Here is a 13,382-nt window from a genome sequence, read left to right as displayed (position 1 = left end):
TTTTGCTGTACAACTTTATATTGTTCAATATGATCAAAATAATATGCAAAAAAGTGGAAAGTTATATATAATTGATATTTTTTTCACATATTAGGGTAACTGAAGCACTTTTGATTTTTGACCCCGAAAAAGGTGAAAAATAACACAAATAATAATGGGACAAAAAAAGAAGCACACCGACCCCCAATTTTTGTGGCTGTTTTAGAAAGAGAAACTCCTTTTCTTTCGATTCATTGAATACTAAAAAAAGTTTATTACAGGATTTTTTTTATATCAAGCGTTTAATCGGTGAAAAATGGTGAAAAATGTGCATTTTTTCATTAAAAAATAAGGGGTAGGGGTAACTAAAATCGCATTTTTGAGTAAAATGAATAAGTTTAAGACATTTTACTTCCATAGTTTCAAAGAAAATAATATTTTTATCAATTCTACAAACATTCATACATATCTGATAACACACTTGGAAGAAATTGTATGAATTTGTTCTGCCAATGGTCAAAACCCGAAAATTCACCTAAAATCACATATTGTGTTAAATTGGTATCTTTGACCGATCATAGCACAAAAACGAACACACCGACATATAGTTTTTTTTTGCATTTTCTACTATGCCATTATCTCCTTTTTCCAAAAATCAATATAAGAAAAAAAGTTTAATACAGGAATTTTTTGACTTCTCAGAGGTGTACATCCTTAAGGGGTTTTCTGATGTAACAACGATATATCTAGACTCCTGGAGAACATCTGAAGAGATGAAAGACCTCGAGAAGATGCCTTTGTTTAGGCTTTAAATCATTTAATAGGTTACATTCTGCACAAACAATTTTACTGTGTTTTTGCTTCAGTCACGTAGTAAATGTAAACATACAGGAAATACTAAACAAAAAGGCTTAAAGACGTGTCATTTTTCCGTATCCTAGTCTTCCTTTGCATTCGATTACTTTCTATTGTAGTGAATACTGCCATCGCTTCCAGCAATAAGCAGGCTGTTAACACTGTTCATGCGAGATCTGGGCCCGCATTCAGGAAACAGCATTCTCATGCTCCATCTCGGATTCTATGTTCAAACCTAAATGCCTGCTCTGGATATAAATCAATTAACTATTACATTTTGTCAGTGATTTGGAAGAATGCCGAATACCGTGTTAAATGTTCACACTTCACTTTTACACGGTGTCACATGGTTTGAACACAAAATCGATGTTTGAGCATGAGGACGGTTTCGTGAATATGGGTTCTGTTCCTTATGCAATGTGCCACAATACGGAAGCACAAGTACCTGTTTGTCCAGAGTAAAAACTGTCACACCCTCGAACAGTGAATATCAATAACTTTTTTCTCCCGTTTTACAATTCAGACTGAATTTCACTGTCATAAACTCAAATGATTGTGTGTTTGCATGTTTCAAAACATTGGTTCCTTGCATGCACTGTCAACGTTTCCGTTCTTGAAAATACTATACGAGTAGGATTATGTTTCGTGAAGTCGGTAACTCGCAATGAATTTCATTTATTGGTTTTTTTTTTGTTATTTTTGTTGCTGTTGTATTACCATCAATTTGTTAAAAATCACCATTTGGAAACTGAAAGGATTTTCCGAAGAAAATTTGAATATCTTCTTTTAGGAACAGTTTTTAAAAGTTCAATACATATTTGACTTCTTTAGCAAAAAAGGGTTACCTTTGATGTAAGGCTTACAGTGTATGTTTGTGCAATCATTACCATCAAATGTTACAGATATTAATATATATCCTCAATGTTTCCGGTAAATATTTGACGATCTGTATCAACCATTATAAAACTGAAATTATTAAAACAGTGTTCTCGAGAAGATACTACTATACCCATAACAAGTGGTTTATCTTCAAATCATTTAGCGGAGGCATTTTTATTTAAATGATATTTTACCTTGAAAATTGATGAAATAATTTTGATGTTTTGAAGTTATTACGGATGGTTTTGGATTAGATTTCTTTTCATCTTCAAAAGTTTCTTCCTTGTTATACTTTATCAATTATAGGTTATCCGTCATCTAAATGTATTTTTTTATAGAATTCTTCGACCATTATTACAATTGCGCCGCGTTTTACAGCGGTTTCCCCGACGCCTGGAAACGTTTGTTTTAAAAGAAAATCTCCTTTAATGAGATTTTTCCTTATAACTCCAGGAATACTTTCTTTTTGTAAGAAAATGTTCCTGAAACGCGGCTTCACGACATGACAAGGTCAGTCCCATTGTACAAACAGTTGATACTCAAAACAAACTAATCATTCTTTGCATACGATGAGAACCTCTAGTAAAGCACGAGAGATCGTAACGCCATCAGCATGTATGAATGTTTCAAATGCATTAGTCGGTGTTTGTGTACTGAAAGTGTATATTTTATTTGCAATGTTCTTTTTTTATTTAATTGTAAACGTATTTTGTATCAACTTTTAGAACTATGTCAGTTTTATGATTTTTAATACGATTGTTGACAAATCGAATAATGCGCCATAATTTGCCCTACTGTTATGAATTTTGTGACTCGAGCTCGGATAAGAATTCAATATTTAAAACTTCTTTAATTTTGAAAATGTGATACGTTAGACAGTTAACATCAAACATAGGCCAACGAGGAAGGAAGTAATTATTAGAAACTGGCCTCAATACATGAATACACAGCCTGTGAGTGTATTTCGACAACGTCAAACTAGCTTACTGCTATGGTAATGTATCTTGGACAAGTAACACTAGCCTACTACTTAAATGACAGGTTGAAGGTTCGTGTGCGTCAACTGCTCAACGATTACAAAAACTTCAGTAGAAATAAGTTTCAAATTTCTTTAACGTTGTTTACGATGCTTGTTGAATCCTTGTTAGTAAATTTTCACATTTAAATAGAAAAAGATCTTAAGTGATTTTTTTTCCCATTTGAGAATTTACCAACAAGATTTAGATACACAGGATAAACGTGTAACTGGCTGCAGAACCTATATTTAATATTAGTCAATGTGACCAATCCATACTTTCATCATGAAAATGACCACAGGACTGAGTGATATTATGTCAACTTTTTCCTAACATACTGTAACAGTGTGTAATAAGGTTTCAATACTATGTACATTGTCTTCATAAAAACAAATGAAAAATACAATATTTACAAATTTAATGTTTTATTTCACATTTCAAATAAGCCTTCATTTTCTTCCTAGTTTAACAATTCACAGCTACTTTGATCAGCACATTCCGCAGCGATACACTGTACAAACTACATTGTCACACCACAGCTTATAGATAATCCATCACAAGTTACAGTGTGGGATAGACAAATTGAAACACTGAGGTTTTTGTTTTGTCAAATTTCACCATGGTCGTCCAAATCTAAACCCCTTTACTGGGAATCGTCCACATGGCACTGTAAGTAGTGATAGATGATTTCACACACATTACTGAATACCATTTCACCGAAAGCTGCTTCTGTCTGTTTTTATAAGCGGGAATATCACAGAATTAACAATTCCTAAATAGAACTTGAAGTTACCATTTTAGGAGAAGTATGGTTCTGCTGTGAAACTTTAAGCAATCCGGTTTGGCCGACCAAAGACAGCAGTGATCTCTTACACTCCGTACATTTAGAATGTTTCAAATGCAACAAAACCTTAGGTGTCAAAAAAGTTTGATCATGATACAATGGCCTGAACATCTATTTCAAATAATGGTCAAAGTAATCCCAATTTATTCAATGAAGATATTTTCATTGCATTCCATACATTCAGGACATTCTCACAAGATAACAATGGCGCACAATGAATTCACAACAGTCTCAAATTGTATTCATCAGTCCAATCTAAGAGTGTGGACCAAGTCTGATGTTATTATAATACAGCTGACTTTTCCATACAATCGGATTTAATATACAGCTGACAGTCCTGATCAGTGTTACAGTTACATAAAAACATTAATATTCACACAACACCAAGATGTTGAGAATTGGGAGCACTCGTGCCATTTCCTGTACACAAAATATCACTGAATACTGCAAACCCAACTCATACTTTGTGTAGCTTCTTGAGATTCTGAACACACTTCTTGCATTAAGTATTCAATCAACACTTGGAGCAGACTATTTGTAAACTATATATGTAAGCATGGTAACAGAATTATTATTTTTTTACATATGAAGGACTGCCTGTCTTTAATCTGTTGTCACTATCTTCTTTATAAAATGTCAGACAAAAAGAAAAAAGAAACACTTTCTGTTCAGTCACACTTGATAAGATCTTCAGGCTGTTTGGCTCAGCTGATTTCCATTTAGTCTGTGATTAACAATACTAACATACAGAAGCAGGTATTCATTGTACAATATTCACATCCATCCAATACTTTTGTAACACAGTTGCAGTGTCCATCCAACATGCTTTGGAGCAGCACCGTGGGAAAATCGTCTTGTGGTATGTATATATATATAGCTCACAGATGTGTATGTAACCTACCTGTATACATAGCTACACCACTAACATCAGGCCTTATGCCCAGACAGTGACACTATGTCCTGGCTACATCACCACTAACATCAGGCCTTATGCCCAAACAGTGACACTATGTCCTGGCAGTCCTGTTGGGACTAACCATTGTGGTCCTATCTATGTAAGAAGTAGCCTGGTCCTCTGAATGGACTAGCATTAGTGGTCCTTAGTAGGGTAAGCTTCACTACCCTTACTGCAGGGAAAGTACACAAATGTGTCTCAAAGGACAGTAAAACATCCACAGGAAACATTTACATTGTTACAACATTTAAAATCCACTTGTAAATGTATGTTTCTCTCTCAGGACTCCTCCTGCTCCAGGTCCTCCTTAGCCTTGTCCACCTCCTCTGCCTGGTCAATGCTACCATTTTCTGATACGACATCTTTGTCCTTAGCTTTGGATTTCTTCTTTGGCTTGTCTGCTTTGTCTACCTTCTCTGTGTCAGAGCACGGGGCAGGGGAGCAAACTGGGGATTGTTGTTCTTCCATGTCGTCATCTGTAAGAGACAACACAGACCTCAGTCAGAACAGATGTCGCAATCACTCACACACAACGCTAGAACCACTACAACACACATTAGCTCATTTCACAGATGTTACTTTAAAAAACAATCATGTCATTGTGATGACCACACTTTCAAATTATTATTTCACCAAACATCAAAATTATTCCAAATTAGCACTTAAATAACACAAAGTGGAGTTACTGGTAAAAACAGGAGATAAACAATTGTACAAAGGAGGAGCAGTGACCAGGTCAAGTCAGAGTCAGCAGAGGTTTTGGGTCAGGTGTCCGTTCTGTTTACCTATGTAGGCCTCATCATAGGCTGGCTGCAGCCATTTCACCTTGTTCTTACATACAAACCAATGTTACGTCATGCATTTAATGTCTGTCAAAAGTACAGTAACTTTATTTGCATTTTACTATTGAAAAAAAAAAAAAGTGAAAAAGTGAAGTCTGTAAAACAGGGACAAAGGCTTAGGAAAGGAATATTGTATGGTGACTGTCAAGACACACAATGGTGATTAAGAGGTGAAAGTTGGCATTATTGTATAATAAAGAAAGTTGAGAATAGAAATGCTAGCTTTTATGATGACAAGAATCCACCAGAAGGTGTATATTTTGTTTGGTAATGGGAAATGTTCAAACAAAGAGACAGATTTGATTGGGAATTTTAAAAGTAGATAGCTTAACATGGCTGGGGTGACGAGGGTAGAGGATGACATTAATTAAAAGGTCTGGTGTTATACAGGAAGAATCACTTAATAGGTCTGGTGTTACATGGGTAGAAGGGGAAAGGTGTGTGTCAATGAACAGGTCTGAGGAGATATGGGTGGACCTTAAAATGTCTGGTGAAGCTAGGATAGAGGGGGCAAGTCAACAGGTCTGGTGTACCTAGGGGTAGAAGGGTATCACAAAACAGGTTTGGTGTAGTAAGGAAATAGAGGGTAAGTTAACAGGTCTGGTGTAGATAGGGTAGAGGGGGTCACTTAACAGGTCTGATGGAGCTAGGGTAGAGGGGGTCACTTAACAGGTCTGATGGAGCTATATAAGGGAAGAGGGGTTCACTTAACAGGTCTGGTGTAGCTAGGGTTGAAGGGTTCACTTAACAGATCTGGTGTAGCTAGGGTTGAGGGGTTCACTTAACAGGTCTGATGTAGCTAGGGCTGAGGGGTTCATTTAACAGATTTGATGCAGCTATATAAGGGTAGAGGGGTTCACTTAACAGGTCTGGTGTAGCTAGGGTTGAGGGGTTGACTTAACAAGTCTGATGTAGCTAGGGTTGAGGGGTTGACTTAACAAGTCTGATGTAGCTAGGGTTGAGGAGGTCACTAAACAGATCTGATGTAGCTAGGAACCTAGGGTAGAGATGGACCATGCTCAAGGATTATGGGTAGAGAAGGGACACTGAACAAGTCTTTGGTCAGAGTGACAAGGATAGTGGATAATGTCAGTCAACAAAATTGTTCTGGCTAGGGTAAAAGGGGATCGGGTATGGTGTAGATAGGGTAGAGGGGACAATGTACAGGCCTGGTGTAGGGGGATAAGGTTTGGTCTAACTAGCGTGGAGAACAAGCTTAAGTAGATTGATGAAGGGATAAAGGACTGATAGAAAAAGACGTAAGAAATTGTTAGTTAAGAAAACTGAAATCTATCTAACTAAAATGAGGACTACATAAATGGGTTATATAGAGTTAATCTTCCATAAGAGTTGCAAGGTAAGTGTCTACAATAGGTGTTCTGTGGTAAAACAGTGGCGTGCCCGACAAAAGCGGATTGTTTCTGCTGCTATAGTGGCAAGTGGCACAGAAGGTCTACTTGCAAAAAAATGGGAGAAAAACATTAATAAATGTCCAACTTTAATTTAAATTCAAAATCTTGGTGTGAAGGGCATTTTTGTAGACTTTTGAACCAGTTCGCTTATGTGTAGTTCCAATAATTCGACAGGGGAGGTAACTATGCAGTAACCAAACACTTGTGACCCCAGAGATGTAAAGCACAACATTTATGTCTATATACTGTGTGCCCAAGCAAAGCAACAAAGTGTGCAAAACCCTCACAAACATTATCTATGTTCAACCATGACTTTTATTATATTGTTGTGGCATTTGTTTGGTTGCAGGGCACTTGATCAATGCACTTATATGCGTGTCAATCCCTGTGCATAGAAGTGTTATGCTGGCAAGTTCAAAGAGAATGAAAGAAGCTGCCAAGCCAAGTTTGATCCTAATAACCTATTGGTTCAGTAATAGTTATGGATATTTGATGTATGATAGGCTGTAAGGTTTGATTGGCTGCTCTTAATGAGCCATTGCAGTCACCGTTTTAAACTCCCTTTCAAAAAAGGAATTCCTGTTTTAGTCCATAAACAATCTTTAAACTCCTAACACTTTTTCTTTCATAATGGATTGGAATTTTAAAAGCAACATATAATTAACTTTATCCTGTTAAAATGGAAAATAACTGCCCGACGTGGGGTAGTTATTGTGATGGACAATAAAATCAGAGGCTTTGTTGACAGCTACATCAACATCAAAGAAGACTTCCCATTCGGCACCTTTCATGATTGCTGCGAGTTTGTCTAAAGTCAAGAATGAAGCATATCAAATGTAGATTACATTTGTCTGACTAATATTGGAATGCAACTGCCACTACAGAAGAATGGTATATATGGCTTGTGATTCATATGGGGTGTCATTAAAATATCTTCATTATTTTATGATTTGAACATTAAAAAGAAAGTATATATTTTGACTCAATCATTTATTGTGATTTTGCAAGCAGGTCCTAAATATTATATAGCACTTCAAAGTTAAGTCCATATTTATTTGTGATGTAAACTTGACCAGGAAATCAATGAAAGGAAATGTGAAGCTATACAAACTCCACATACCTGTATCAGGCCTAGTAAAGATCAATGAAAGGAAATGTGAAGATATACAAACTCCACATACCTGTATTGGTCTAGTAAAGATCAGTGAAAGGAAATGTGAAGATATACAAACTCCACATACCTGTATCAGGTCTAGTAAAGATCAATGAAAGGAAATGTGAAGATATACAAACTCCACATACCTGTATTGGTCTAGTAAAGATCAGTGAAAGGAAATGTGAAGCTAAACAAACTCCACATACCTGTATAAGGTCTAGTAAAGATCAATGAAAGGAAATGTGAAGATATACAAACTCCACATACCTGTATAGGGCTAGTAAAGATCAGTGAAAGGAAATGTGAAGATATCCAAACTCCACATACCTGTATAGGTCTAGTAAAGACCAGTGAAAGGAAATGTGAAGCTATACAAACTACACATACCTGTATAAGGTCTAGTAAAGATCAATGAAAGGAAATGTGAAGATATACAAACTCCACATACCTGTATTGGTCTAGTAAAGATCAGTGAAAGGAAATGTGAAGCTATACAAACTACACATACCTGTATAAGGTCTAGTAAAGATCAATGAAAGGAAATGTGAAGCTATACAAACTCCATATACCTGTATAAGGTCTAGTAAATATCAGTGAAAGGAAATGTGAAGCTATACAAACTACACATACCTGTATAAGGTCTAGTAAAGATCAGTGAAAGGAAAAGTGAAGCTATACAAACTCCACATACCTGTATAGGTCTAGTAAAGATCAATGAAAGGAAATGTGAAGCTATACAAACTCCACATACCTATATTAGGTCTAGTAAAGATCAATGAAAGGAAATGTGAAGATATACAAACTCCACATACCTGTATAGGGCTAGTAAAGATCAGTGAAAGGAAATGTGAAGCTATACAAACTCCACACACCTGTATTAGGTCTAGTAAAGATCAGTGAAAGGAAAGGTGAAGCTATACAAACTCCACATACCTGTATCAGGCCTAGTAAAGATCAATGAAAGGAAATGTGAAGATATACAAACTCCACATACCTGTATTGGTCTAGTAAAGATCAGTGAAAGGAAATGTGAAGCTAAACAAACTCCACATACCTGTATAAGGTCTAGTAAAGATCGATGAAAGGAAATGTGAAGCTATACAAACTCCATATACCTGTATAAGGTCTAGTAAATATCAGTGAAAGGAAATGTGAAGCTATACAAACTCCATATACCTGTATAAGGTCTAGTAAATATCAGTGAAAGGAAATGTGAAGCTATACAAACTCCACACACCTGTATTAGGTCTAGTAAAGATCAGTGAAAGGAAATGTGAAAGTTAAGTCCATATTTATTTGTGATGTAAACTTGACCAGGGAATCAATGAAAGGAAATGTGAAGCTATACAATCTCCACATACCTGTATCAGGTCTAGTAAAGATCAATGAAAGGAAATGTGAAGATATACAAACTCCACATACCTGTATTGGTCTAGTAAAGATCAGTGAAAGGAAATGTGAAGATATCCAAACTCCACATACCTGTATAGGTCTAGTAAAGACCAGTGAAAGGAAATGTGAAGCTATACAAACTCCACACACCTGTATTAGGTCTAGTAAAGATCAGTGAAAGGAAAGGTGAAGCTATACAAACTCCACATACCTGTATAAGGTCTAGTAAAGATCGATGAAAGGAAATGTGAAGCTATACAAACTCCACACACCTGTATTAGGTCTAGTAAAGATCAGTGAAAGGAAATGTGAAGATATACAAACTCCACATACCTGTATTGGTCTAGTAAAGATCAGTGAAAGGAAATGTGAAAGTTAAGTCCATATTTATTTGTGATGTAAACTTGACCAGGAAATCAATGAAAGGAAATGTGAAGCTATACAAACTCCACATACCTGTATAAGTTCTAGTAAAGATCAGTGAAAGGAAATGTGAAGATATACAAACTCCACATACCTGTATAGGTCTAGTAAAGATCAGTGAAAGGAAATGTGAAGCTATACAAACTCCATATACCTGTATAAGGTCTAGTAAATATCAGTGAAAGGAAATGTGAAGCTATACAAACTCCACATACCTGTATTAGGTCTAGTAAAGATCAGTGAAAGGAAATGTGAAGCTATACAAACTCCACATACCTGTATAAGGTCTAGTAAAGATCAGTGAAAGCGTTTACAGCAGTTGAGGATCCCATTTCTTCTTTAAAATATAATCAGCAAATTTGTTGTATGTATTTATGCACACAAAAATTATGAAATCAAACTTAACTTAACACTCTCCAATATGTATGTACAGCATGATGTTGCAAAGAAATCAATTAGCTTATCAGAAGTAGGAAGCCTCACAAAATAAACATGTATCGAATCAGCAGTCAAACTTAGCCAGACATTTACCAATGAAGGTGCACACCAAATTGAGTAGTTAAACTACCATTTTAGGGGAGTTGTTGCACAACGTTTGAACAAATCAGTTGTGAGTAGCCTAATCAATAATACCTAAATCTGCACATATCAAACTGGCAATCAGATTCCTCCCGACACTTGGCACATGTACACCAATTTACAATTTAGTAACAACTAAACTATCTCAAGGGAGTTATTGTAAGGGGAACAAGCATGACAGACAGATGGCCGGACACACTCAAATAGACAACCCTTGTTTTCTTTGCAAGCAAGGGATAAAACCCCACTCCATACACTGATTTACCAGAAACATTAAAAGACAGCTTTGTACATTGTAAACAAGAAGATCAGGGCTTTGTTCCATGTTCTTGGAAACAGGCCTGTATTCATCTAACATCACTTTGAATCAAGTTTTTCTTTTCAGGAGAGTGAACAGTGCTCAGGCATAAATTACGGATATTTCTAATGAAGTTTTGCTACTAAAAATGGCAGCGATGGAATTTTGTTATCCAGAGGAGGCAGGATACTTATTTGATAATGGGGTTATCATTCCGTGGGTGTATACTCGAGGCCAGGACCTTGCTATCCAGAATAGACAGTTAAAATGGTTTGTTATCCTAAAGTGGAAAAATAAAACTTGAGCCCAGAGAGGGTGGGAATGAGGTTTCTCAATCGAGTAAGAGAGGTTACAGAATTTTGCTATCCAGAGTGATTAGAAATGCAAATCTTTCCTAAAAGGAAGGGAGCCAAATAGTTCTTGTCAACCAGATAAGGAGGCAATGGGATTTTGACTACCCACAGACAGCTACACTGGGATCTTTCTGTCCATAGAAGCCATAACAGTCTTCCTGTCAGCACAGGCCACAATAGGGTCTTGCTGTCAACAGAGGCAATAATAGGGTCTTGCTGTCCATGGAAGCCATTATAGGGTCTTTCTGTCCACAGAGGCCACAATAGTATTTTTCTACTCAAATAAGGCCAAAAGGTTCAACAAAAAGGATAACAAAGGGCCCTGACTACCAAGCAGGGAAATGAACTTTCCCTCTGCTGTCCAGAGAATACATCATGGGGTTTTCAACCAGAGAATGTAGAAGTGTGATTTTGCAACCTAGTACTGACAAGGGAAAAGGGAGTGCACAAACAAAACCTCATGAGTTAAACAAGAGGCCGTGAGGGCCTGTATCGCTCACCTGGAGATATCTAAGCAATCATGGCAAAATATTCTCCTAATGAGATCCAAGGGAATATGCCAGACCCCAAGGCCAATCCATGTAGATATCTGTATTAGATTTTTCATGCCCAGCAATTTTATGTATGGTTATGGGGTGGGGATCTTAACTGTTTCCAAGCTGTGACTCAGAAACTAGGTCCACAGGGTTGTGGCCAGACCCAAGGATCAATTCTAATATCATGACCGCATTCGTCTCTTTTTGCCCAGCATTTGTATTTATAGTTTTGGGGTTGGGATCTCAACCGTTTTGAATTTATGACCCAGGGGTTAAGTCTGCAAAGGTGGGGCAAACCCTGGGTTCAATTCTAATATCATGACTGCATTCGTGTCTTTATGCCCAACAATTTTATATATAGTTTTAGAGTGGGGATCTTAACCATTTCAAAGTTATGACCCAGGGGTTAAGTCTGCAAGGGTGGGGCAGACCCTGGGTTCAATTCTAATATCATGACTGCATTCGTCTCTTTATGCCCAACAATTTAAAAAAATAGTTTTAGAGTGGGGATCTTAACCATTTCAAAGTTATGACCCAGGGGTTAAGTCTACAAGGGTGGGACAGACCCTAAGGCCATCCTGGAAGCATAAGTGCAATCATCTCTTTATACTCAGCAATTGTATATATAGTTATAGGGTGGGGATTTGAACTGTTTCCAAGCTGTGACTAAGAAACTAGGTCCCTAGGGGTTCGGTCAGACCACAGAGTCTATTCTAATATCATGACTGCATTGGTCTCTTTATGCCCAGCATTTGTATATATAGTTTTGGGGTGGGGACCTCAACCGTTTCAAAGTTATGACCCAGGGACTATGTCTCTAAGGGTGGGGCCAGACCCTAGGGCCATCCTGGAAGCGAATGTGCATTCTTCTCTTTATACTCAGCAATTGTATATATATGGTTATACGGTGGGGATCTCGACCATTTCCAAGTAATAATTGTTTTTGGCCAGACCCCTTAGCCCGGGGGGTCAGCTCCACCATTTGTACAATTTTGAATCCCTGCCTCCCATAAATGCTTCCGACCAAATATGATCGATTATAGCAATATAGCCAAATTGCCCCCTTTTGGCCCTGCCCCTCAGCCCCCTGGGGTATCAGCTCATCCATTTGTACAATTTTGAATGCCCACCACCTAGGGATGCTTCCAGTCAAATATGGTTGATATCCATCTCTTGGTTCTACAGAAGAAGTCGCTTAAAGCAATATAGCCAAATTGCCCCCTTTTGGCCCGGCCCTCAGCCCCATCATTTGTACAATTTTGAATCCCCGCCACCTAGGGATGCTTCCAGTCAAATTTAGTTAAATTCCAATCAGTTCAAAGAAATTGTTGACGTACTGAAGACCGGCGGACCCGACGCCACAGTATGGCATTAGATCACCTTGGTCCAGAGAGGAAGGACAGGGACCTTGCTACCAATAGAGGAAGGAAATGTGGCCTTTCTAACAAGACAGAACAACTAAATAGAGCATTACTACCAAGAAATGATGGTCTTAACAACTAACAGATCTAGAGCGGACATGATGTGGAGAGGATCGAAATTGAACCCAAGTACCTAGAGGGGTTGGAAAAGGACACACTAAATATACAGAGAGGTTGGAAAGTGGGTCCAAGTACCTAGAGGGGATGGAAAAGGAGCCCAAGTACCTAGAGGGGATGGAATAGGAGCCATACTAAGTAAACAGAGATTGTCGAAATAGAGACTTGTATTATTATCAGAGAAATTTAAAATGGAGCCTTATTTAAAAGATGGGGTCTTACTTAGTAAACAGAAAGGATTGAACAAGAATTCCACGGAAGTGGATGTGTCGCCTACGCAGGAAGCTGGGAGATTACGAAGAAATATACACTTTTCATTTCAAGA

At 37.4% G+C, this 13,382-nt stretch overlaps 1 protein-coding gene across 5 annotated transcripts in view; it reads right to left on the bottom strand.

Moving 5' to 3' along the window:
- Nucleotides 1-3,132: 3,132 nt before the first annotated feature.
- The window catches only part of LOC110463593 (SWI/SNF-related matrix-associated actin-dependent regulator of chromatin subfamily E member 1-like), a 35,205-nt gene continuing 24,955 nt past the window's right edge, over nt 3,133-13,382 (bottom strand). For all 5 annotated transcript variants that reach the window (XM_021518317.1, XM_021518321.1, XM_021518322.1 and 2 more), the window contains one exon: nt 3,133-5,004. In XM_021518317.1, the coding sequence (XP_021373992.1) occupies nt 4,808-5,004 (197 nt within the window). In that variant the 3' untranslated portion in view covers nt 3,133-4,807. The remainder of the gene's footprint in view (nt 5,005-13,382) is intronic.

This window comes from Mizuhopecten yessoensis, unplaced genomic scaffold, assembly GCF_002113885.1.
Source record: "Mizuhopecten yessoensis strain PY_sf001 unplaced genomic scaffold, ASM211388v2 scaffold10917, whole genome shotgun sequence".
NCBI classification, from domain to species: domain Eukaryota; kingdom Metazoa; phylum Mollusca; class Bivalvia; order Pectinida; family Pectinidae; genus Mizuhopecten; species Mizuhopecten yessoensis.
The sequence above is the reverse complement of the archived record's forward strand: the minus strand, read 5'-3'. Positions and strand labels throughout refer to the sequence as shown.